The sequence below is a fragment of the Crocodylus siamensis genome, chromosome 2 (assembly GCF_052110815.1).
Source record: "Crocodylus siamensis isolate JL-2025a chromosome 2, ASM5211081v1, whole genome shotgun sequence".
NCBI classification, from domain to species: domain Eukaryota; kingdom Metazoa; phylum Chordata; order Crocodylia; family Crocodylidae; genus Crocodylus; species Crocodylus siamensis.
This window is the reverse complement of record NC_143396.1, coordinates 88,390,193-88,412,450: the sequence shown is the minus strand read 5'-3', so window position 1 is coordinate 88,412,450 and position 22,258 is coordinate 88,390,193. Positions and strand designations below refer to the sequence as shown.

Genomic DNA, 22,258 nt, shown 5'->3' with positions numbered 1-22,258 from the left:
TTTTTATACAAGCAACAAGTAAGCTCAAGTTAGTTTGCTTTTGATTGTTTCCTGTGTAGCTGCAATTAAGACGAGTAAACAGAATTTCTATTTGTTTTCTGCTTTATTTAAACATTAACATCTCTATCAAAGACTGTATTTCTACCCCACTGAATCTGTAGAGTCATGCTGTTAAATGCAGCATTTATGTAAGAAATATTTACCAGAGGCAATGACTGTGAATCTGATTGTTCCACTGAATAAGTGAACAGAGGTTTAGCTTTGTGAAGATTTCTCCTAGGCCATGTGAAATTGGGATTGGTGAGTCACTTAAGTGCCACTTTCTTTTCCTTGCCCAGGCTTTTGTTGTGATTTCTTCAGGGGGCACATTACCTGAGCATTGCAAAAAAATTTTTAAAAAGGAAGGAGTGACAGTGACTTCTGCTACCACCCCATAATCCTGTGGCAAATGTGGGCAGAAGGTAATGTAACTTTAGGTTCTAGTCCTTTTTTGGTGTTAAGTCAGATACCTTAGGGAGCTCTGTTCTCATTCCTTATATTCTACAAAGGCCTGTGCAAAATTCCCTGGTATCATGACCTAGTAAAGCTGCATTTCTCAGGAACTAGGGCGGGGGTAAAAGAGTTTAGGTGTTTCAGCTAGTTAGTGTCTATGCTGATCCTAGTCAATATCAGGCATGGAGGCCGGGCCCTGATTCTTCCATGGAAAGGGGAGGCCAACAGAATTTAATGAAAGAAATGAAAAGAAAAATCCAACAAAAGAATATTAAAAAACATTTTCTGTATGCAAGATATATTTACAAAAAAAGACAAATGTCCTCTCTTGCTTTATTGAGTGAAATATCAAACCTCATTTATGTTTAAAATATACTCATCATTCAACATTGAATTGCAGACTTATTTGCATTGTACTTATTTGCATCGGGTTTTTTTTTTAATTATCCTTTGTAAGATACTTTGTTTGTTTATGTTGTTCTTTCTGATAAAGTTGAAAAAGTTTGTTTTAAATTACATTTATCTCTAGGTCTATATATTTGCATTTCAGTTCATTTCTTTAAAAAAATCTAGACCCTTACTGAATTCTGCAGTTCTAGTTTTGGATCAATCATATGTATATGTATATGTATATGTATATGTATATGTATATGCACATACCTACATATATGAACAGATATATGCCTCCCCTAACTTTACTTATTATTGTACCAATTAAAAATATGTTTGCAAATATGTCTTAGAAGTATAGCCAGGTGTGCAGGTGAAATCTATCATGGAGACGTTATCAATAAAATTTGATTCCAAACAAAATGATCGTCCTGTTTCACCTCTGTATGTCACCTAATGCAAACAAATGTATCCCATGGCCGTGCAGATATACGTTTATGGATATTTCTTTCTTTTTTTAAATCACCATCATTGTTGTTGTTATTATTTATTATTCCCTTAGACCAAAGCTTGCAAATAACTTAGGCACCTAACTCTGGTTTCCACAGGCAGATACAGATGTCTAGCATATGCAAAAGCCAGGGTATGCGTGACAGTGTCTAAATGTAGATTTCAGAGGCAACCCAAGCAGGGAGCGTGGCCTAGGGCAAATCAGCCCATGAGGGGTCTCAGCCCTGCTCCAATCCCACGTGCCCCAAATCCCAAGAAGCTGCCACTGTCATCTACAGCAGCAGTGGGGGTGGGGGGGAGGGGTAGCAAGTGGCCGGATGTGAAGCTGGCAGTGGCAGCACGGAGTTGCGGCAGCTGCTCCACCCAGCCCTGCAGGGCTCCCCAAAGCATGGGGCCCAGGGCAGTTGCCCCGATTTGCCCCCCCCACCAGTAGATTCAGTTGCCTAATCTTTAGACATCCTGGTTTGAAAAGCTTTCCATAAAATAGGTATCTCTCATCATTCAAAGAACAGAATCGTAGTAAATTAGGGTTGGAAGGGACCCCAGGAGGTCATCTAGTCCAACCCCCTGCTCAAAGCAGGGCCATCCCCAACTAGATCATCCCAGCCAATGCTTTGTCTGGCCGGGTCTTCAAAACCTCCAAGGATGGAGCTTCCACCACTTCCCTAAGTAACCTGTTCCAGGGTTTTACTATGCTCCTAGTGAGAAAATTCCTCCTAATATCTAACCTAAACTTCCCTTGCTGCAACTTGAGCCCATTGCTCCTTGTTCTGTCCTCTGCCACCACTAAGAACAGTCTAGCTCCATCCTCTTTCCAACCCCTCTTCAGGCAGCGGTCCCTCTATGCTGCGTGGTGCGTGCGTCCCCCACAGGCGCCTGGCAGCCCTGTGCACCATGCAGCTTAGAGGGACCGCTGCCTCCCGGTAGCTGAAGGCTGCTATTAAAATCCCCTCTCAATCTCCTCTTCTCTAGACTAACTAAGCCCAGTTCCCTCAGTCTTTCCTTAGAAGCCATGTGCCCCAGATTGTCTCCTGGGGGAGTGGGAGAGCTAAGTGTGTGTGTGTGGGGGGGGAAGCTAAGGGAGTTAGGTGCCCAGCTTCTGTTGCCTGTCAGAAGGAGCCGGGCCTCTAACTCCCTTAGGCTCCCTAGACAAATGACTCCAGCGTGCCCGCGGGCAGCTCGGGAGCCGCCTTTCAGGCGCGGCCGGCGGGCGGCGGCGGGGCCGTGCTGCAGTGCCCGGCGCCCCCGGGCAGGGTGGGCCGCGGCGGCGGCCGGGAGCGCTGTCCGCGGTGCTGAAGGCAGCTCCTCCGCGCGGCCGAGGCGGGGGCGCAGCGGTGCGGAGAGGGGGCGGCTCGCGCAGGCGCGCAGGCTCCCGTCCCTGCCTCTGTGTGTGCGCGCGGGGGAGCGAGCGAGAGGATGAGTGTGTGCGAGCGCATGGGAGTGCGCCGGGCGGAGTGAGGCAGGCGCCGGGACCACAGCAGCGCCGCTGAGACCTGCATTCATCACCAGCCTTTTTCTTTCTTTCTTTCTTTTTTTTTTTTTTTTTTTTGACCACCCCCCGCACACTTCTGGAGCTGGGACAAGGACCAGATCAGCACCAGCACCAGCAGCGCCTTGGCCAAGCTCCTTCTGCTGCTGCTGAAGGCTCCCCCCTCCCCCTTTTCTTTTTTTTCCTTGATTGCCTCGGCTTGCTCGCCCCACCGCGCAGAGGATCTAATGTGCTGACCGGAAGGCTCCGAGAAGCAGAAGGCAAAGGCAGGCGGGGGGCGGGGGGAGCGCTTGTGGCTCTGTGGATGCTCTACTTTTCATGGAAATGCACAAGATTATGCAGATTGCTGTCTTCCTGCCTCCCGTGTTCTGGGGACTCATCTGGGGGGTCTATTCCAACAGCATACAAATAGGTAGGTGTCTCTGCCTGGGGAAGGGATTTTTTTCCTCCCCCCCATCCCGACCAGTCACCACCACCACCATCTCCCCCTTCTCCTCCTTCTGGATCCTTATTGGAGAGGGTCTGTGTCTCCATTCAGAGCATTGGGAGGTGCGCGGGGGAGGGTTATGGACCCCAAGGCTGTGGGCTCCCCATGAAGTCTTTCCATGTCCAGTCCCCCCCTCCGCCCCACCGCCTTCCCTTTCGGAAGTCAAGCCCTGCCCTGCTCCTCCAGCCCTGGGGCGGCTCTGGTTCTCTCCAGCCTCGCCTCGAGAGAAGCGCTTCGGATGCCTCTGATCTGATGCAACGGCCCCCCATCCTCTCCTTTCCCCAAAGGGAGCCGGCTGGGAGCAGCTCTCTGCTTTGGTGCAAGCCCCGAGGGAGGCGGGTGGGTGGCACGAGCCGGGATAGGATGGGGTAGGGTGGGATGTGGTGGGATGGGTTGGGGGGTAGGATAGGGTGGGATGGGGTAACGACGTGGGGTGGGGTGGGGTGGGGTGGGGGCAGGGTAGGATGGGATGGGGTAGGGTGGTGCGGTGGGACGGGATGGGGGAGGCTCAGTGGGATGGGGTGGGAAGGGCTGGGCTGGGGAAGGGTGGCGGGATGGAGGGTGGCTCTGCTCTGCTCTGCTCTGCCCCGGGGGCACTGACGGGCTGGCGCGGTGTGCCGTGTGCCCGCAGGGGGGCTCTTCCCGAGGGGCGCCGATCAGGAGTACAGCGCATTCCGGGTAGGCATGGTCCAGTTCTCCACCTCGGAGTTCAGGCTGACGCCCCACATCGACAACCTGGAGGTGGCCAACAGCTTCGCCGTCACCAACGCTTGTGAGTACCGCGCCCGGGCCGGGCAAGGCGCCGCTCGCCTTGCCCGCCTCCCTCCCGCCTTCCCCCGCGCCCGCCGTGCAGCCGGGCCAGGTTGCAAATGGTTCCTCCCCTGCCCTCTCCATCCATTACATAAGCCCGGCTGCTCGGCTCCGGTCCGCGCCCGCTCCCCCGCCGCAGCGCAGCGCAGCGCCGCCCGCGGGGCTCCGGGGCCGGGGGAGCCGGGGGAGGAACCGCCTGGATCCGAGCAGCGTAGCTGCCTGGCTGCGCATCAGCCATTTTCCCCGGTTCTCCATATTCCAGCACCCTGCCCCTTCCCTCCCCGCTCCTTCGCCCCCTCCCCCGAGTCTCGGCGAGAGGAGCGCAGGGCTGCGCGGAGAGCGGCGTCTCGGCCGGCCGCCTGTCGAAAGCGTTGGGTCTGCCGGGACAAAAGGAGCGCGCTGGGTCTCTGCCTGACATCCTCCGGCTCCCCCCGGGAGGCCAGCCTTGCTTGCTTTCGGCAGGCTGGGAGGTTTCGCCACCCCGTCCCCCCCGCCCTGCAAGGCCAGGGCACCCGTGATCCCTCCCCGTTTCCTTGCCACCCTCCGTTTTCGCAGCCCGGGTTGCGTCTGGAGCGCTCCCGGGAGGTCTGCAGCGGGCGCAGGCGATAGGCGAGGGGCAGGTGGGGATGCACAGCAGGAAAAGCAGAGGCGGGGGGGAGCCCCCCCTACAAGCCACCCCACTGCATGCCTCTGGAGCAGCCTCTTGGACTGCTCTTCCCAGATTCAAGGCCCGACATCAAGAATTTCCTTTGAAAATCACTGGGGAAGGGGCGGGGGGGAGACACAGCTCCTTTCCTTTGTTTGTTTGGTTTTTTGGTTTTGTTTCCTTTCTGGTTTTTTTCCCTCTTAACCAAAGAAAAGAGGCTGGAAAACATCTAAAACAAACGGACTAGGGCAGGTCAGGAAAGCTGGCCTCAAGCTTTTAGCCCCAGATCAGTGGGAAGAGAGAGACATTTTTACAAAGGCCTTTGCCATGATTTATGTATGCTCCAGACTGATTAGCAAACCTTATCTAGGGTGATTATGCCCATGCACACATGCCACTGTCCAATTACCAAGGGTATTTGGAAGGCGACATTTTTCATTGCTTTAATATGGGAGGATTGCTAAAAGCTGTTGTAGAGGCTTGAAAGAGAGAAAGTCTTTTAAAAATTTGTTCCCGGAATGAATTATGAGTGTTCAGCCTGGCTGGGTAGATAAGGCCTGGCATCACCTGACTGTGGCGCAACACCTTCAAAATGAAGAAAGGTGAAGGGATGGCTTAACTAGAAAAATCACCTCAGACCCATGCCAGTAGAGGTGCAATTTGTAATGCTAATTTTGAGGGGAAGCTGGCATTTTTAAATAACAGAAATTGTATGATCAGCTGTTAAATCCAGGGGTCCCAAAGTGACCTGAGTATTGTCCATGTAGAGAATGAAAGCCCGAAGAAAAAAAAACTATACATTCTCAGGCCTTGAGGCTTGCACTCAGTGAAAATGAAAACTCTGCAGAGACACACTTTGCAAGGACAACCAAGCAACAAACACTGGTGTCAGCTCAGGACACTGATGGCCCTGATTACATGTGACAAAAGAAGCCCCCAAACAAACAAACAAACAACATCTAATATGTTACCACAATGAAGTTTCTATTCCAGAAACAAAGTAGCATGGAAAGGAAACTCTTCTTCCCTTCAAAGGGTAATATATTTGAGATACTTTGAATAAGGATGTTAATGACTGGCAAGGACACAGGTTTCCTCTAACAGCCAGCTTCTTTCCTAATGTTGCATAATTCTTAATCACATTTGGTATGTTAGTATTTGAGGGCCAATAAAGACCAGAGGACAGTTGTGCTAAGTGTTGAAAAGGGATGGCTGGTTCCTACCCATAGGAGCTTAAAATCTAAATAGACAAAAGAGGGAGGGTGGGAGAAGAGGTATTATACACAAGCAAGGAAAAGACATGGTTGGAGCAAGTACCCAATCAGAACAAGGCAGAACACTAGCTATTGCACTAATGTGGGAAAAATGCCTGCATTTGTTTAACTGATGATTTCTCAGGTCATCAAATAGCACAGGAGACTCCAAGGACTTTATACTGTGCCAGGATAGTATTTGCATGACATTTTGTTGGGGATTAGTCAAGTGAATCGAGATGTCCCTTAAAATTCTTATCATGGAAAAATTCAAGTGTGACCTGAATGACTGGTCTTTCTATGTTTTCTTACTCCTCTACGCTCATGAGTTCATTTAATTTAATGTGCTTTCATTGAGATTGCACCAGGGATTTTTTCCTACTGATAGCAACTGCTAATGGCAAACATGGCTACTTCTAATTTCTTCAGAAAGTAGGGGAATCATATTTCCTTTGAACCACATTAAATGTTTTTGCCTGACTCATTCTTGAAATTCATCATCGTCCTTCATTATAATCCTACAATATTTAGATGACCAGTATAGATTTTATGAAAGGCACTGAAATCAGTATAGTTTTTACTAGGCAAGTAATATTGCCCATGCAGAAGGTTTTCCTTTTTCTTTCATCTCTATGTGTGAATTATGTCGAATGAATTTTCAAGCAGCTTGAAGAACACTGTGTTAAAGCCAGCACAGCCCCTTCTGGTACATGCTAAATTGAGTAAAACAAGAGTGGGTACTATGTCCTAACAATTTAGTCTAGCAACAATGTTGATTCATGAAGCACTTGCCAGCAATAGGTTTAGTATTTCTTTAATATCTTTCCAAGAAAGGTTTAATGGTATTGAAGACAAATATGTGATGAATCAGATAATTCACCAGTTCACGTCAGCAATGATCCTTTAGAAACGGGCATGCCAGACAAGACAGTTCACTTTCTTGTCTCCTGCATTTTGTTCTTGACTGAGTACTGAAGTTTTGAAGCTGGTTGATTCCTAGCTTTCTATCTCAAAGTGGCCCACAAAGAGTTTTATATGTGAAACAGAATTAAAATGGAAAACTTTTTCTGGAAAATTTACCATAGCCAGTTCATTAATATTGTTCAGGAGGAGACAATGACTGCTGAAGCCATATCTTAGCGAAGTAAAAGTAATTCAGTGACCCAAATACCCAAAATTAGGAGCCACTTACTGTTAAGAATAATAATACAAGTGACTGAGAAAATAAAATATTGCCCCAACTGCTAGAAACTCTACATCTCCCTTTTGGACATATAGTTCTGAACCTTTATGAATAGCTTCACAAACTGAAGACAAAAATATCACTCATGGGCTTGTAGGGGTGTGGAATGTTGTTGTAGCTGTAATGGTCTAGGAAAAGTACAAGATGCAAAGTTTTTCAGTGATCTCTTTTAATAGACCAGCTGTATAGTTGAGAGAGATGTTGGCCAAGGCTGAAGAAGGACGTGTTGTGCCTGGAAGCTTGTACAACATCTCTCCCAGCTGTATAGCTGGTCCAATAAAAGATATCACAAAAAACTTCATAGCATCCAGCAGGTGGCAGACTATTCCCAACAACAAGTAACCAACAAGCAAACAGTATTTACAACTCTTTGTTCAGCACTACCTGAAACAGGTATGTAGAAGAGATTAGAAGTTTTATTCCCCATATAATATACAGTTTTAAATGTAGACATGCATTATTCTTTTGCCACAGAAACATACACCAGAAGTTAACACTCACATATATCACAAAACCCAAACACATTAGATACAAGACAGCGTAAGCAAAGCATGCTCAAAAGAGAAAGTTAAAGGAGAATCAGGGCATGATCTCTTCTGCTCAAAATGTATTTAAGTCAAAATCCAATTTATTATTAAATGCAGTTAAATTGTGTTTTAAAAAATTGATTCACAAATTAAAACTATGTAAAGTGTTACTTCTAAACTAGGTCCCAAGCTCTCATGAAAAGGAAGGAGGCAAAGCTCATGAACCAATGGCAAGGGGTTAAAGCAAGCAACAGCCCAATAAGCACATCCTCATCTGAAGATGGCCAAAGGATACCTACACTAAAAGGATGGGAAGGCCTTTTATGTAGTGCTATTCTGGGTGATAGTGGTTACACTAGCAGTGTGCTGACACACAAAAAATTGTTGGTTCTGGCCTCTGCAAAGGCTTGCGACCAGATTTTCAAGCACTCTGGTGTTAATCCAGCAACACCATTGAATTAATGTTGATTGATAACATCTGAGGATTTGGCTTACGATTTTCATAGAGGTGCTGCAACTTTTACTCATTGGATGAACATTTATTTTAGAAAGTGTGAGTATGAATGGTTCTCACTAACAAAAATCCTTACAAGAAAAATGGACTGGACTCAGCCAACTGGTACAAAAGAGCAATTCATACGATGGTAATACAGACAGGAAAGATGAAAATCAGTCCACCATTTCAGTGTAACACAAACTGATATTTGGGATCATTTGGCTTCTAACAAATGGAATGAAGTTAGAGTATTGCAAGTGAGTCACAGTGTAAAACTAGAGATTGCTGAGAAAAATGAAACAGTCCTCTAGCACAACATAAGCAAGCTCCGTCTAACTGAAGATATCTTCCACAACCAGTGATATCAGAAATGTATCTTGATGCAAACTGATATCAAAAGATAAAATCACTAAAGTGAGGTGACACAGATACCTTCCTATTAATCTTTTGACCAGCAAACAGTAAGTGATATTTTATGTATACATATTTTTACCCTAAAAGCAAAAAGATTTCCCATAGGGTGCTGTAAGAGCTCAATAATAGTAACAAGTTATTCATATAGTAATCTCAGCACAGACCTAATATATGCAAGATCTTGGAAGTTTAATCCTGCTGGCTGAAGAGGGTGTTGAGCATTACCATTTTAAATCAAGTCTTACAGCTCTGCAGGGATCACTGCACCATGACATTATGACAAGGGGATGCTGATTCATGCATAAAACTCAGATCTTCTCATTATATCTTCAACTAGCAGCTTTGAAAACTAAGAATATCTAGAACATTGCAATATCCAAATTGTACTGTTTGCTTTCCTAGCCATTCTGGAATATAATACTACTGACTGAATTCTTTAAAAAATAGCATTTACTACAACATTGCCAATACAAAACTTAAAAAAAAAAAGTTAAAAAATCAATAAAGTATATACTTTTCCAGGAAAGTCAGAAAGAATGTATTTATATGATTCTGGTGTAAAAGCTAGTGTAGCTCATAATAATGCTTTGAAGGCTCATTCCCATTTATTCTGTTGATTCTTTTTCCATTTCTTTTCTCCTGCAAATTAGTATACAGGTTCAATGAGAAAAGTCAAAGTTGCTTCTGTACTCACAAAAATTAGACCCTGCAAGTCTCAAATAGCAGCTGACATTAAAGCGATATAACAGTATCCTTGACTGGTTCATTTGTGGATGGCATGACATGAACTCTTCAAGTCCCTAAATCTTTTCTAATTTCCCTTTCTGTAGCAGACTTAGTAAAAGTAACACAGTTTAAAGTATTGCTTTCAGTACTACACCTGAAGGCAATCTAAATTCTGGGCACTTGTTCCTTGTGCTTTTCTTGCTGTGCCTGTTTTACTCCTTGCTGATATTTAAATTTCCATACATGCAACCATGATCCAAAACTCAGGTAGTTACAGAGATATGGTGGTTAGGGCTTGACAGCTCAACTTTTCAGATTCCCATTGCATGATTACTGCGTGGATCTTGCCATGGACCTTGAACATACATTGAAGTTACATTGACAAGGATAGTTTTAATACATTTCTGCTAAATTATATTGAACAGCAATTTATGAAGAATACATGAATTAAATCTTTGCTAGAGTCAATATACCTTTTCATTAATGAATTGTCATTTTACTTAAATAACTTCTGAAACTAATTTTAGTCCCTCATATTTAATAAGATATTTATCATGTTAATTGCAACTATAGGTACTAATTTACATTGATGTAAATGGGACTACTGACAGTGTATGAAATTAAAAATTTGCATAAGTTTTTGCATAGTTATGCATCAACCAGGCCCCGATCCAAAGCAAACTGAAGTTAAATGTCATCTTTACTATTTATTTCAGATCTTCATAGTTTCATAGTTGGTAGGGTCGGAAGGGACCTAAGCAGATCATCAAGTCCAACCCCCTCCCAAGGGCAGGAAAGGATGCTGGGCTCAAATGACTCTGGCTAAGTGGCTGTCTAGCCTCCTTTTGAAGACCCCCAGTGTAGGGGTGAGCACCACTTCCCTTGGAAGTTGGTTCCAGCTCCTAGCCACCCTGACAGTGAAGTAACGCCTCCTGATATCTAGCCTGAAACTACTCTCTGTCAACTTATGGCCGTTATTCCTTGTTACTCCTAGTAGTGCTCAGGGGAACAGGGACTTTCCCATTACCTGCTGGTCTCCCTTGGGAAGTTTATAGGCAGCTACCACATCCCCTCTCAGCCTTCTTTTGTGGAGGCTGAACAGGTTCAGGTCCTGTAGCCTCTCCCCATAGGGCCTGCCCTGCTGCCCCCTGATCATGCGAGTGGCCCTCCTCTGGACCGTCTCGATGTTGTCCACATCCTTCCTGAAGTGCGGCACCCAGAACTGAATGCAGTACTCCAACTGTGGCCTGACCAATGTTGCATAGAGTGGGAGGATCACTTCCTTGGACCTGCTCATGATGCATCTATGAATGCATGGCAAAAAGTGTGGTTAACCTTCCTGACTGCGTCCCCACATTGGCGGCCCATGTTCATCCTGGAATCAATAGTGACTCCAAGATCCTTTTCTGCCTCCGTGCTGATGAGAAGGGAGTTCCCAAGCCTGTAGCTATGCTGCTGGTTCTTTCTCCCCAGGTGCAGTACCTCGCACTTGTCCAGATTGAAACCCATCCTATTCTCATCCGCCCACCCTTGTAACCTGTCCAGATCTAGTTGTAGCCTGTCCCTCTCTTCTAGCATGCTCACTTCTCCCCACATATTAGTGTCATCCGCAAACTTGAACAAGGTGCTTTTCACCCCATCTCTGCTTGTTAAAAATATAACTTGGAATTAATTATTTTAGAGTCACTCTTGGGGTGGGGAACATTGTTGCCTTGTTCAAAATTTTCTAAAAAATCTTGTTACTGTTTTGTCAAAGTGCAGACAATCTGTATAATGAATTTAATGATCAGCCACCTTCAGCTAGACTACATTTAAAATGTTGTAGCAAAAGGTTTATGGAACACAAAAATTATTTTTTAAAATGGGTGATTTCCTAGTAAGTGCTAATAACAGCAATTTCTTTGAAACTGAAATGTCTGGTAAAATGCTCTACACTAAACTTCTCAAATGAGTATAGCTATTAATCAAATATCTGTAAGCAACATAAAGAGAAAAGAGGAAATTGAATAGACCATATCTGAATTTTATTGGTAGTATTATTGGAAAAGGTTGTATTTGCAATATGATTTAGCATTTAAGTCTATGTTTCCAGCTCCATAAATCAGTTAAGACAAGGACTTAACAATTATTTCCATTTAAGGTTTATGACTGCATTCACATATAGAGGAAATGGACACTGAAACCAGAAAAGGCCAGATTATGGTCACTGTACCAATGAATTGAGATAATGAATAGGTAAACATTTTTGGCTGTGTTCATCTCATACATACAGCCTAGTTTCTTGCCTCTTGTGAGAAATAACAAGGACAAACATTTCCAAAGCTTTTTCATTATCCAATAACTACATTTGCTACGAGTTATTTGCCATACAGTTGCATCACAGCACCATGAAAAATTATATTTTCAGAATATTAAGAATTAGGGATTCACTCATAGCTTTCTACAATGCTTCTTTCCATGGATATTTTATCCTTTTGTCTAATATGGTTTACTGAAATATTTTAGGCAAGATGTGTTATCATAAAAAACTTTTCTTGTGTTATTTGGAAAGAATGTGCTTATTAGAAGTACTATAATTTTGTCTTAAAATTTCAGGTTTTGCATATAAAAAGTTAATTCAAAATCTCCATTGGTTACAAATGCTTATGAGTTATAAGTGTTTTAAAACTGGAGAGGCAATTTGATGGAAAATTAACACATCATTTCAGTGGTGAATGCTGTGCAGTACAGTTCAGTGATATGGAAACATTAAAAGAATCAGGCAAATAGTGAATGCATAATGAAAAAAATCACTTGTTGAGTTAATGTATGTTGTATACTGTAGAATTGATACTAGTTACAGCACTACTTTTGTAATTTATGATGTGTAGTTACAAATAGAGTGCTATGGTTATATGCTGTGTTAAATACTACTGCTAATACTGAACTTTCCTTTATGTTTTATTTTTTCCTATGGCATCCAAATGCTTTGTGATCAAGTGGACTCATTACCAATATTTTTTTTAAACTTATTACTAAAATATATTTGAAAATTTGTATAGTTTGAATAAATGTCAAGTGTGTCTCCAACCATAAAGTGATAATTGATAAGGGAACTGCTGTGTGTCTTAAAGTTTCCACTTGGAAGGCCGACTCCACAAGCAAACACTGAAACATTGTTTTTCATGAGTGGGGGAGGAGGAAACTCATGTTCATTTAAGGCTAGATTCGTGAGTGTCCAAAACACAGAGCTGATGCTAAATTGTCAAACAAATTCAATTCTCATTTAAGTACCTAAATAAGGGCCAGATTTTCAAAACTGTTGTGCCCTAAGTTGTTCCCCCTGTGACAGACTTTTGGCCCATTCTTCAAAATGCCTCTTCACCAAACATACTAAGGTCATGAGAAAAAAATCTGTCTCTTATTTTGGTACCTACATCAGATCTTTTTTAAAACTTGTCTAAAATGTCAATTTTATGTCCTAGTTGATTCTGTCATTCTTTAAAGTTCATCAGTACAGTTTCTTTCATAAACAGCATGGTTAGGCTTAAATTAGAGCTTCAGGTCCAATAAAAACAAAGATATTCTAATTGAGTATATGGCATGCCACAATAACCATTATCTCAGAAAATCTAATTGCCATCTTTTCATTTCAGGATCTGTTTTGATTTCAGTTACGTAATACTGCATTTAGTTTAATAGGACACTGTATTTTCGCATGCTACTATAGTTAGGAATGTCACGCTAGCATTCTTATAAATAGAAATCTATAAAGTTTTAAAACTATCAACTAAGCTAGAATGGGGCCTAAAGATATTTCAGGTTATGTGATTTTATTTCCTTCTATACAATATAAAATAAAAGCATTTGACTCTAAGTGTTAAGGATGAAGACAAAATGTAAAGCAGTCTATTAAGTAATGGCTTCAGTTGGTATTTTCACACATCTGTTATTTAAATTACTCTATTATGTAAATGCTGCCCATTTGTAGTCCATCAGTATGTGGCATCAACTCTCAGTTTGTGTTTGTTTTAATGTGGGAAGAAAAGTGGCTCTTGCACAAGCAGACAAACCTGAGTAAAATATTGAACAGAGGACTGCGGGCCACATTCAGCCTCATTCTCAAAGGATTAGGGAAGCCCTTTTGCAATGAGATAGGAGTAGTTCTTGGAATAGAATATGGAAGTGCTGCAGAGCCCTGCTTCCTGTGTAGTAAGTCAGAAGATGGGGAGGAATGGGGAAAGAGCAGTGGCATTGTGGGAGAGGGAAGGGCTGGGATCAGTAGCACCACCTCATTATGAGTGAGGTCTTTTCAAGGATGTTAAGAGGTTACTGCCACTGTTTGAGTAGAATGGCTTTTCAGGTGCTGTGGATTCTAGAAGAAGGATTTTTTTATTTTTCCCAGATCTGTCCTTGTACGTGTCTAGTTCATCGTCTACCTATATGCTCTGAGTAGCGATCTCCAGAGCTGGCATTTATTATAATTCTGGTGTATACTGTAGCAGCAAAAGGCTGCTAAGTATGTCACCCCACAAAATAAGGATTCAAACAATTTGGAGCTATTACAATTGATCAATAGACTATGTTTTAAAAACTCTCCAAAACCATATTTAAAAGACAGGCTGTATCAATTTTTGTGGGATATTAGAACTATTTTTCCAAATGGTTCCACATTGAAACTTTTTCCTTTGATGGGACTTGCCTGAGTCACACAGATATGAACCAGGATCTGTCACTTGCGAGGGTTTAGAGGCCCTAATCATTGGACATTTTCTTATTCTGTCATGGGTCTCCCTCTCACTCTAATTTTTTTATTTTATTTTTTAAATTTTTTTGTGGAAGATCTTGGTTTTATCTAATGTGGAACAGGAAAAACATTTGAAATCTCGAACAGTTTTTCAGGAAAAGGAAAACCATCTCATACTTAACGTTATTCATCATCTCACATGCTTAAAAAATACAATAATGTAAGTCAAATCATTTCTTGAAGAAATATCATAATTCATAAGATAAATTACTTAACCAACAAATACTAGAGAGAAGTAGTTAGCTGTGTTAGCATGAAACTAAGTAGGCTGTAGCTTACAGAAGCTCATTCTTCTCTGAACAAGTTAGTGTATAAGATGGCACCATACCAAATATTAATTAACCAATTTTACCTCCAAAATAATGTCTTAGTAGACAATGCTTTTCATAAAGATAAACAGTTATTGACATTATCATTTGTTTTTATAATATTAAAGAAGACAATGGCCAATATAAAAGATAAAGGATTAGAAGAAATCGGTGTCAGTATCTCTTATGAACTGCAATAGGACTGCATTGCATTAATAAAATGACACCAATTTTTTCACGCATTTTCTTCCACATATTTTTATAGAGATGTATTTTGATAATAAAGGGCCATGTTTGAATGCTGCAGAAGTCAGGAAAGCACACTTATTTGCAGTGTTATTGAAGTTTGCTGAACTTGCATTTAGGAGGAAAAAGTAGAAAAATGAAAGTGCCACAGTCTCAGGTCACCCTCCCGGTGGAACCTCCACAGCGTTGTGCAGGTACTCCTCCCTTGTTTGTCCACTGTGACACATTCTGGGCTGGGTGCTCGATCACAATTCCTGGTGTCTGAACTACAGCATTTCACACAATTGTGAACCAATTCCTAATCAGTGATATTTTGGAATAGATATTTTGGCTCAGTTGTTACATTTGTCCACATCCTCTATCCCAGAATAATTGTGACCCTGTTCCTCATCAGTGACATATGAAATGGTTCAGTTGTTATTTGTGTCCTTGTATACACAGTCAAATGATCTGGGAGAATTCTCCCAGTTTTGCTTCCCTGGTAGAAAACCTACTGGTAGATCACTGTACAGATGTTGGAGGAGTCCAATACAGAGCAGCTCTGTGGCTTCCCTGTCTTCCCAGGGGCACCTGACAGCAGCCAGTACACAAGGCAACCCTAGCTGACTAGCTGTCCCAAGGGACCACATTCCCATGGGAATTCCTGCTCACAATCCCCTGTCTTTCCCTCCCTGCTGTGAAGCTTTAAGAGAGGAGATCCAGAGCATGTTTCCTCTCTTGCCTTCTGTAGGATAGTTGGAAAGATAAATATACAGACATTCGCTCTTCTGATAGAAACTCTCCCAGGAATGACTTCTCCTGTCATTTTTGCCCTGGGAGAAAAATCTTGCATGTTTTTACACTTGTGATTTCTACCAGGAGAGCAGTAACCCTCTCTGTAGAAACTGAAAATCTGTATATGGCCTGTGTTTGCACCCAAGAGTTATGCATTCTTTGAAAATGGGTTTGATTTCTGCTAGTGTACTCAAGACTTAAAGGTGAGCAGCAAATTGTTGTTGTAGTTATAATATTTTGATAAGTTAACATTACAAATTTGCTTCTTAATACTGCTTGCTCCTTGAAAGGTTATTTAAGCTAGTTCTAGCTCTACACTTACACAAGTCAGTAACAAAACTCCATTGCAGAACTAATTCAATACCCATATGGGCATGTCTACATGTGTGCTTTGTTAAAGCACCCTCACCTACATTTTGAAGCATGGGGCTGCTGATACACAAGATGCTGTGGGGGCTTTAAATAGATAAGGTCTTTGAGCCTATCTAATTAAAGCTCCCTCTCCCTTTCCTCCCCCAACCGAGTATGTGTAAAAATGTCTGGAGGTACTACATTTAATGTGCATTAGAAGAAGCACATTGATTAATGTGTAGATGTGCTCATAGTGATGAGCAATTGGTACAGATTTTTTATAGGGTGTTGTACCATATTATATTATCTCTATATTACATACAAATAGATGCCTTTAAGTTGCCTATAAATACCCTTTCAAAAACCGATGGTAATTTTTAATTGTCTGAGTTTTTGAGCCCCCTCTTGAGCCAAGTGAAAGGTTCCATGTCTTATGAGGGTGATGACTACATCAATGCTGAAAAACAGGTTGGCTGATGGTGTCTCAAATTGGGCAATCACTAGACATTATGAAGATTTTGGCCATCATGTTACAGAATGACAATAAAGAAGAGCCTACACAATACAGTTTCTTCTAGCTATGTTGCATATATGGTGAAGAGTTGTAAATGGTCATAGCTGTATTGAATCTATCCCTATGTGAAATTATTTTAAACTATAGTCAGCACAACACTTCTAATAGAAACTAAAGCTCTGAATTGAAATACTCCCCACTACTCTTATAAAAAAAGTAAAGCAATTTAAAGGACATTTTTTTGAGTTCCTATCAAGCAGGATGTTATAGGAATCTCAAATCAAGGAGTTATATAAAACATCATACACGAGTAGAGCCCAAAAGAGATACACAAAGAATTTCAATGCTTTTTAAGGTTAGTGTCACAATTGAAAAAAAAGTATAAAATAAGCTGTAGGGTTTGTGTGCATGTACATTTCTTTAGACAACCATCAAAGATGCAATAATGGGCTATTATTATGCCTTGGTTCTTGCACGTCTCTGAAGTAAATTCAGTGGAACAATAAAAAGCACAAATCACATCTTGAATATTATGATCAAGTATTTAAAATTAATTACAAATAAAGCCTTTAGGTACTGGAATAGAAAGGAACATCTTAAAAATAAAATAAAATAAAATAACGGATACTCAGTTGTAGAAGGATTGCTGTACTAGAGACCAGTCCTCCTTTTATGCTTAAGTGGTTTCCATTTTCTTCTTTTGAAATTTAGAATTCCCTGCTAGTAAAAAAGTAAATAAGAAAAAAATCCCACAATCCATAGGCATTGTCTCTGTTATTCTGGCTTACATTCACATCTGTTTTTAGTAGTTAAAAATTATTTTTGAATTCGATAAAATATTCTGCTTTCATAGAACTGAAAACATTTCATGGCACTGAACTGGTGCCACTGAATTAGCATTTGGACTGATGCAAGTGTGAAAATACACCTTAAGTTACAGACCCATCAAGCCTGGTGATATTACTTTCAGAATGATGTGTATGATGAAAAAAATAGCATCTCTGTAAACACGTAAGAACGTGACTTCTTGGAAACTCTGCAGATTTCTTAGATCACTTTCCTTTCATGACATGACTAATTCCTACTAGCAATAGAAAAAGGATCATAAAGCCTTTCTGATTGTACCAAGTATTTAAGAATGCTTTACATTTGCTACAACAGTTTGAAGCACCATCTGATTCCTAACTCTTATGCTTTTGCAAATCAAGTATTTAACTACTAGAACAGAAAGGAACATTGTAAAAAATTAATAAGCAAATAAATAGAAGACTCAGTTACAGAAGGATTGCAGAAGAAAAAAGGAAGCGTTGTCTTTTCATAAGTAGTAATATAAAAATGCTATATTTCTTTTGTTTCAGAGTTTGTTTTCCAATCTGAGAAGTATGTATTCCTGGCTTAGATTTGGACCTATGAATACACTTGTAATTATCAGTTGTACTTACATTTAATGGTGTATGCAGTTTGCTAGGCACATCGTAGTCTTCTCTGCCTCTGTTTGTGGGATTTATGTTGTTTGTACCCAGAAGTTGTCTTATAGCTGGTATTGCTCAGCATGTGGTATTTCATTCTTACATGATACATTGAGAAGGATCATTTTAACATATAAAAAACAGTTTCAGTCTTAAGTCTCAATACCAAATCATCCTCTTGTACTGAAAAAGAGATTTATTTGTGGATTTCTCTTCTTCATTTCAGCAAAATATTTTTAACAGCAGAGACCATTTTAACTGTGTTGTATTGTATACATTTTTAGTCTTAAGCTGGTTTCTAGTCAACATCAATGAGGGGTCACTTGGGGCATCAGTAAAGCAATTTGTCAGGCATTGTTCTAGATATGAAGAAGATACATAGCCCTAGATCTCATTGTTGCCATATGTGGATAGTTTAGTATCTGTGTTTGGCTTGGACAGACATGAAAATCTGAAAAGACTAGATTTAATCTTCAACAAGGTGTAAGTGCCCTTGATGGCTAGAATAGGGTTTTATGGTATAGCAGGTGTGTTTTCTCCTCATTATTGAGTTGTGTCTAACTTTTTCTAAGAGGTTGGTATTTCAGGAAAATTCTTGAACTTCTCTACTCTATCTTCACAAGAAACCAAGTGATGCCAGTGGCCAAGAATACTTCTCTTCATCTGCGTCTTACATTTACAACTTTTTTTACTTTGAGCCAGTCCTTGTTATAGGAATGTCTTTGTAATTTTTAGGATGCACAGTTGTAGTGTACTGTAAGTGGTGTTACCATTATTTTTGACACCTCTCAGAACCTATAGTGGGTACATGATATAACTCTGTATGTTTTTGGTAGTATTAGTAATAGGTAACACAATATTAGCAATAGGTAACCTTTTTCAGATAACTGCACTGGCTTTCTTGTAATTATAAAATACAATTCTAAGGTCAGAGTTAGATCTGTAAAGCTGTTTCCTAGACCTGCAAAAAACACTTGTCCTCACAGTACTTATATTTATGCACATTTAAGCTAATAGTCCCTAGATCCAAGGGCCCCTCTACACATGCACATCTATTGCACAAACCACACAATCACAATTCCTGGTGTACCATGAATGGTAGGAGGCATGATTGTGGGATTGTGCATTAGACACCGTTGCACATTCTTGCTGGCTCCCCTGGGTTCCTTCTGCACTGGATCCCATGGCTGCAAGCCCCGCAACTGATGAGGCTCAGCAGGGCTCACAACAGGGGCAGCATTCCCCATGCTCTCCCCACTGCTCATCAGCTGCGAGGCTTGCAGTGGGGGCAGTGGGGAGAACAGCGGTTCTCCACGGTGAGCCCCACAGCCAGTAATGCTGCCCTTGGGTCCTGCAGCTGATGAGGCTCACAGCAGCGACAGCCTCTTCCCCACTACAAAACCTGAAGTTGACAAGGATCACAGTATGGGCAGCACTGGCAGCATGGGTCATGGGGCTGGCAGCAGATGGTACAGCCCTGGGGCTCGGAGCCCCCCAGCTGATGGGGTCCCAGCTACAGGGGAGCACTTGACTACATGTTCAATTAATGGTGTGATTAGAATATGCTACAATGGTATTACACATTTTTTGTGGAATATCTTTGTAGCGTATTGCTTGGTTTATCACACTATTAATTGGTTGAACATGTAGCTGTGTCACAACTTAAGCTGTGATTACCTGGTTAACCATACTTGAGTGTAATATGTAGAGGGGTCCTAAATGTCAGCAGATTGATAGCAGGACATCTTTTTGTGAAGGGTCCTCAACTCTGTAGACACACTTCCCATTGGTTTGATGGAGCCCAGAGATTTTTTTCAAAGTCAATTTTATCTTAAGTATTTTCTTAGGGAGGTGGTTGGCGGAACAGGAAGAATTGCTATGTTGGGAAAGCCTTTTCTTTTAGTTATGGGATGAACTGAAAGTTGTTATTTATAATTTGTCCTATATAAGGAGAGTTCATTTAATAAATTTCTCAACAAATATGTACAATTTTCTCTGACCTGGTTGTGCTCATATGTAAATGTTTCATCATTGGGAATGAAATTAAAAAATGTTGAGAACATTTTTTTTGTGTGCAATTCTTTTTAGTAGACCTGAGATGACTGCAAACAAGGGATGGAAGTTATATGCTATAGTAAGGTTAATTGCATAAGGTTTAGTTTTTGCTCTTGTACTCTCTGTGAAGGATGCCACATATACACGCATTCAATATGCTTATTTTAATGTGTTATATAGTAAAAGCAAGCATGATTTATAATAAAACTCTAATACGGTCAGGACCTAACCTCCATTTACAACATATCCTCTTCTTCCATAGCATAAAAAAGCAGCAATTTAAAACTGGGAACTGGAACATTTGTGTGATAACTGTATCTACAAGTCATTGAATATGAAATGAAAAAGACCCAAAAATGGAATAGATAACCATAGATTTTGATTTTTAACTGACAATGAAAATGCAGTGATCAGAGTTATGTGAAACCCTCCAGAGCAGTTTACTCATTTTCCCTCAAAACATCGTTTTGGTTGATCTAAGTCTTCCTGACAGCTTAAACAAAGTAAAATTGGGAAGGATCTAGAATGCCGGCAACTCCTGTTGCAGTTTGTGGGAAAGGAAAAGGCTCAGTATATGTTCAGCACTTCCCAGCATTTGGTCCATAATCTTTCATCCATTTTGGCAGTCTCTTATATTAGAAAACACTGTGCCTCATTTGAAACTGTATGTGCAAATATTAAAAACAGCAGATAGAAAACATTTTGCATATTAAGAATATGCTTTAGCTTAAAATTTGCATGAGGGAGACTCTGGAGAGTTCATGTAGATGGTTTGATTGGAACTATAGCAGATGTACATTATAGTAATTAAGTTTATTCCGAGGAAAAATTCTTGGTCCAGGACAATGTATTGTATAGTACTTTGTTATAATTAGGTATGTATGATGTAGTCTGTTTAAATATTCAGTACAAATTTCCCTGAACCATTGCTCTTTCTGCAGTCTGCCTCCCCCGATATCCCTAAGAAAATTCTCTGAAGTCTTAGTGGTTCGATCAAGCATAACCCCATCGAACCTATCTGACAGACAGGGAAAATACAGACATATATTTTTATAGTTCTTTCTGCATCTCAGAACTGTTTCTTACACATGGATTTTCCACTCTGAATCTGTAATCTCTACCTGTTTAATCTCTTTATTTCTGTACCTGTGTCTGCTCCCCAGAGATTTGTCCCAGTATTTTTCACGCACACATATGTCTACCTCTAAAAATATTCATCCATGCTTCCATAGTGTCTCTCTTGTTTTCTGTCTTCCCTATCTCTGAGGCTGGAAATACACGTTGCTGAATGAAGTGGACTGGCTGTGGTGGGATGTGCCGTGAAACAGCATATCCACTTCACTGGGTGCAACAAATGTTGCCTCTTGTCCTGCCCTTGATGGTGCAGGATAAGATGTGATGTGATCACCCCACTTTCTATACTCAATCTGACCTGAGCTCCAAGTCTGGCTGAGCAGGTGAGCTCAGGGTCTTCCCCTTCCCAGCCAGAGCTGCAAGTGTGCCTGAATAGGAGAGCATTTTTCCCTGCTCAGTAGGGCATGGGTCTGACTGAGCGGGGAAAGCACCACAGAGCTAATAGCTGTCCACCTTAATACAGTGGCAGAGTCTACTGGTACCTTTTGTTATGCCGCTGATTGTCTTTCATGTGGGATAACAAAGGGTAACAATATCTATTTGCTCAGCACTTGTGCCATCATAAAAAATTTTATGACGGCACAAATGAGATTTCAGGCAGTGTCTGTTTCCAATCTCTCTCTCTCTCTCTATCTCTGCCTCTCCCTCCCTCCCTCCTCCTCATTACTTTCTTGCTTTCTCCTGACCTTTTGCTTCAGGATCCCAAGTATCCTGGGGCCACAGAAACTCATACTTTCTGTATACAAAAACAGCTATGAAAGCTGTGGACCAAAACCTCCCAGAAATCATTAACTGCTGCTAAGTCCGGATTTGCAGCTCCCTCTTTTCCTTTTCCACTTGCCACCCATAATAAAAACTAACTGGTATTTTTCATGAAAATAATATTTCATCAAAAAGTTGAAATTTTGACCAGCACAGGTTGTTGTTCAGCTTCCCACTGTAGCTCTATTTCTTCTAATGGAACAATTTCAATCAATTGACCAGTAATGTGATTGTATTGTTTTCTTATTCTGTAGAAGATTAAGATCTATCCCAAGAGGGTGATTTCCATTAGGACATTAGTGGTGCTTGTAGGATTTTTTTTTCACTAATAACATTTTATAATTTTATTCAACATGTCCTCTAAGAAGGGAACCCT

At 41.4% G+C, this 22,258-nt stretch overlaps 1 protein-coding gene across 10 annotated transcripts in view; it reads left to right on the top strand.

Annotated features, from left to right (window-relative positions):
• Window positions 1-2,784: 2,784 nt before the first annotated feature.
• GRIA2 (glutamate ionotropic receptor AMPA type subunit 2) overlaps window positions 2,785-22,258 on the top strand; it is a 155,062-nt gene continuing 135,588 nt past the window's right edge. For 6 of the 10 annotated variants that reach the window (XR_016440761.1, XM_090036297.1, XM_090036299.1 and 3 more), the window contains exons 1-2: window positions 2,786-3,293; window positions 4,000-4,140. Coding sequence is in view for 9 of the 10 variants with exons in the window: in XM_090036297.1 (XP_089892423.1) it covers window positions 3,200-3,293; window positions 4,000-4,140 (235 nt within the window). In the remaining variant the exon portion in view is untranslated. Of the gene's footprint in view, window positions 3,294-3,585; window positions 3,708-3,999; window positions 4,141-22,258 lie in introns of those variants that run through there. The other 4 variants (XM_090036295.1, XM_090036298.1, XM_090036304.1 and 1 more) reach the window with 3 other exon arrangements.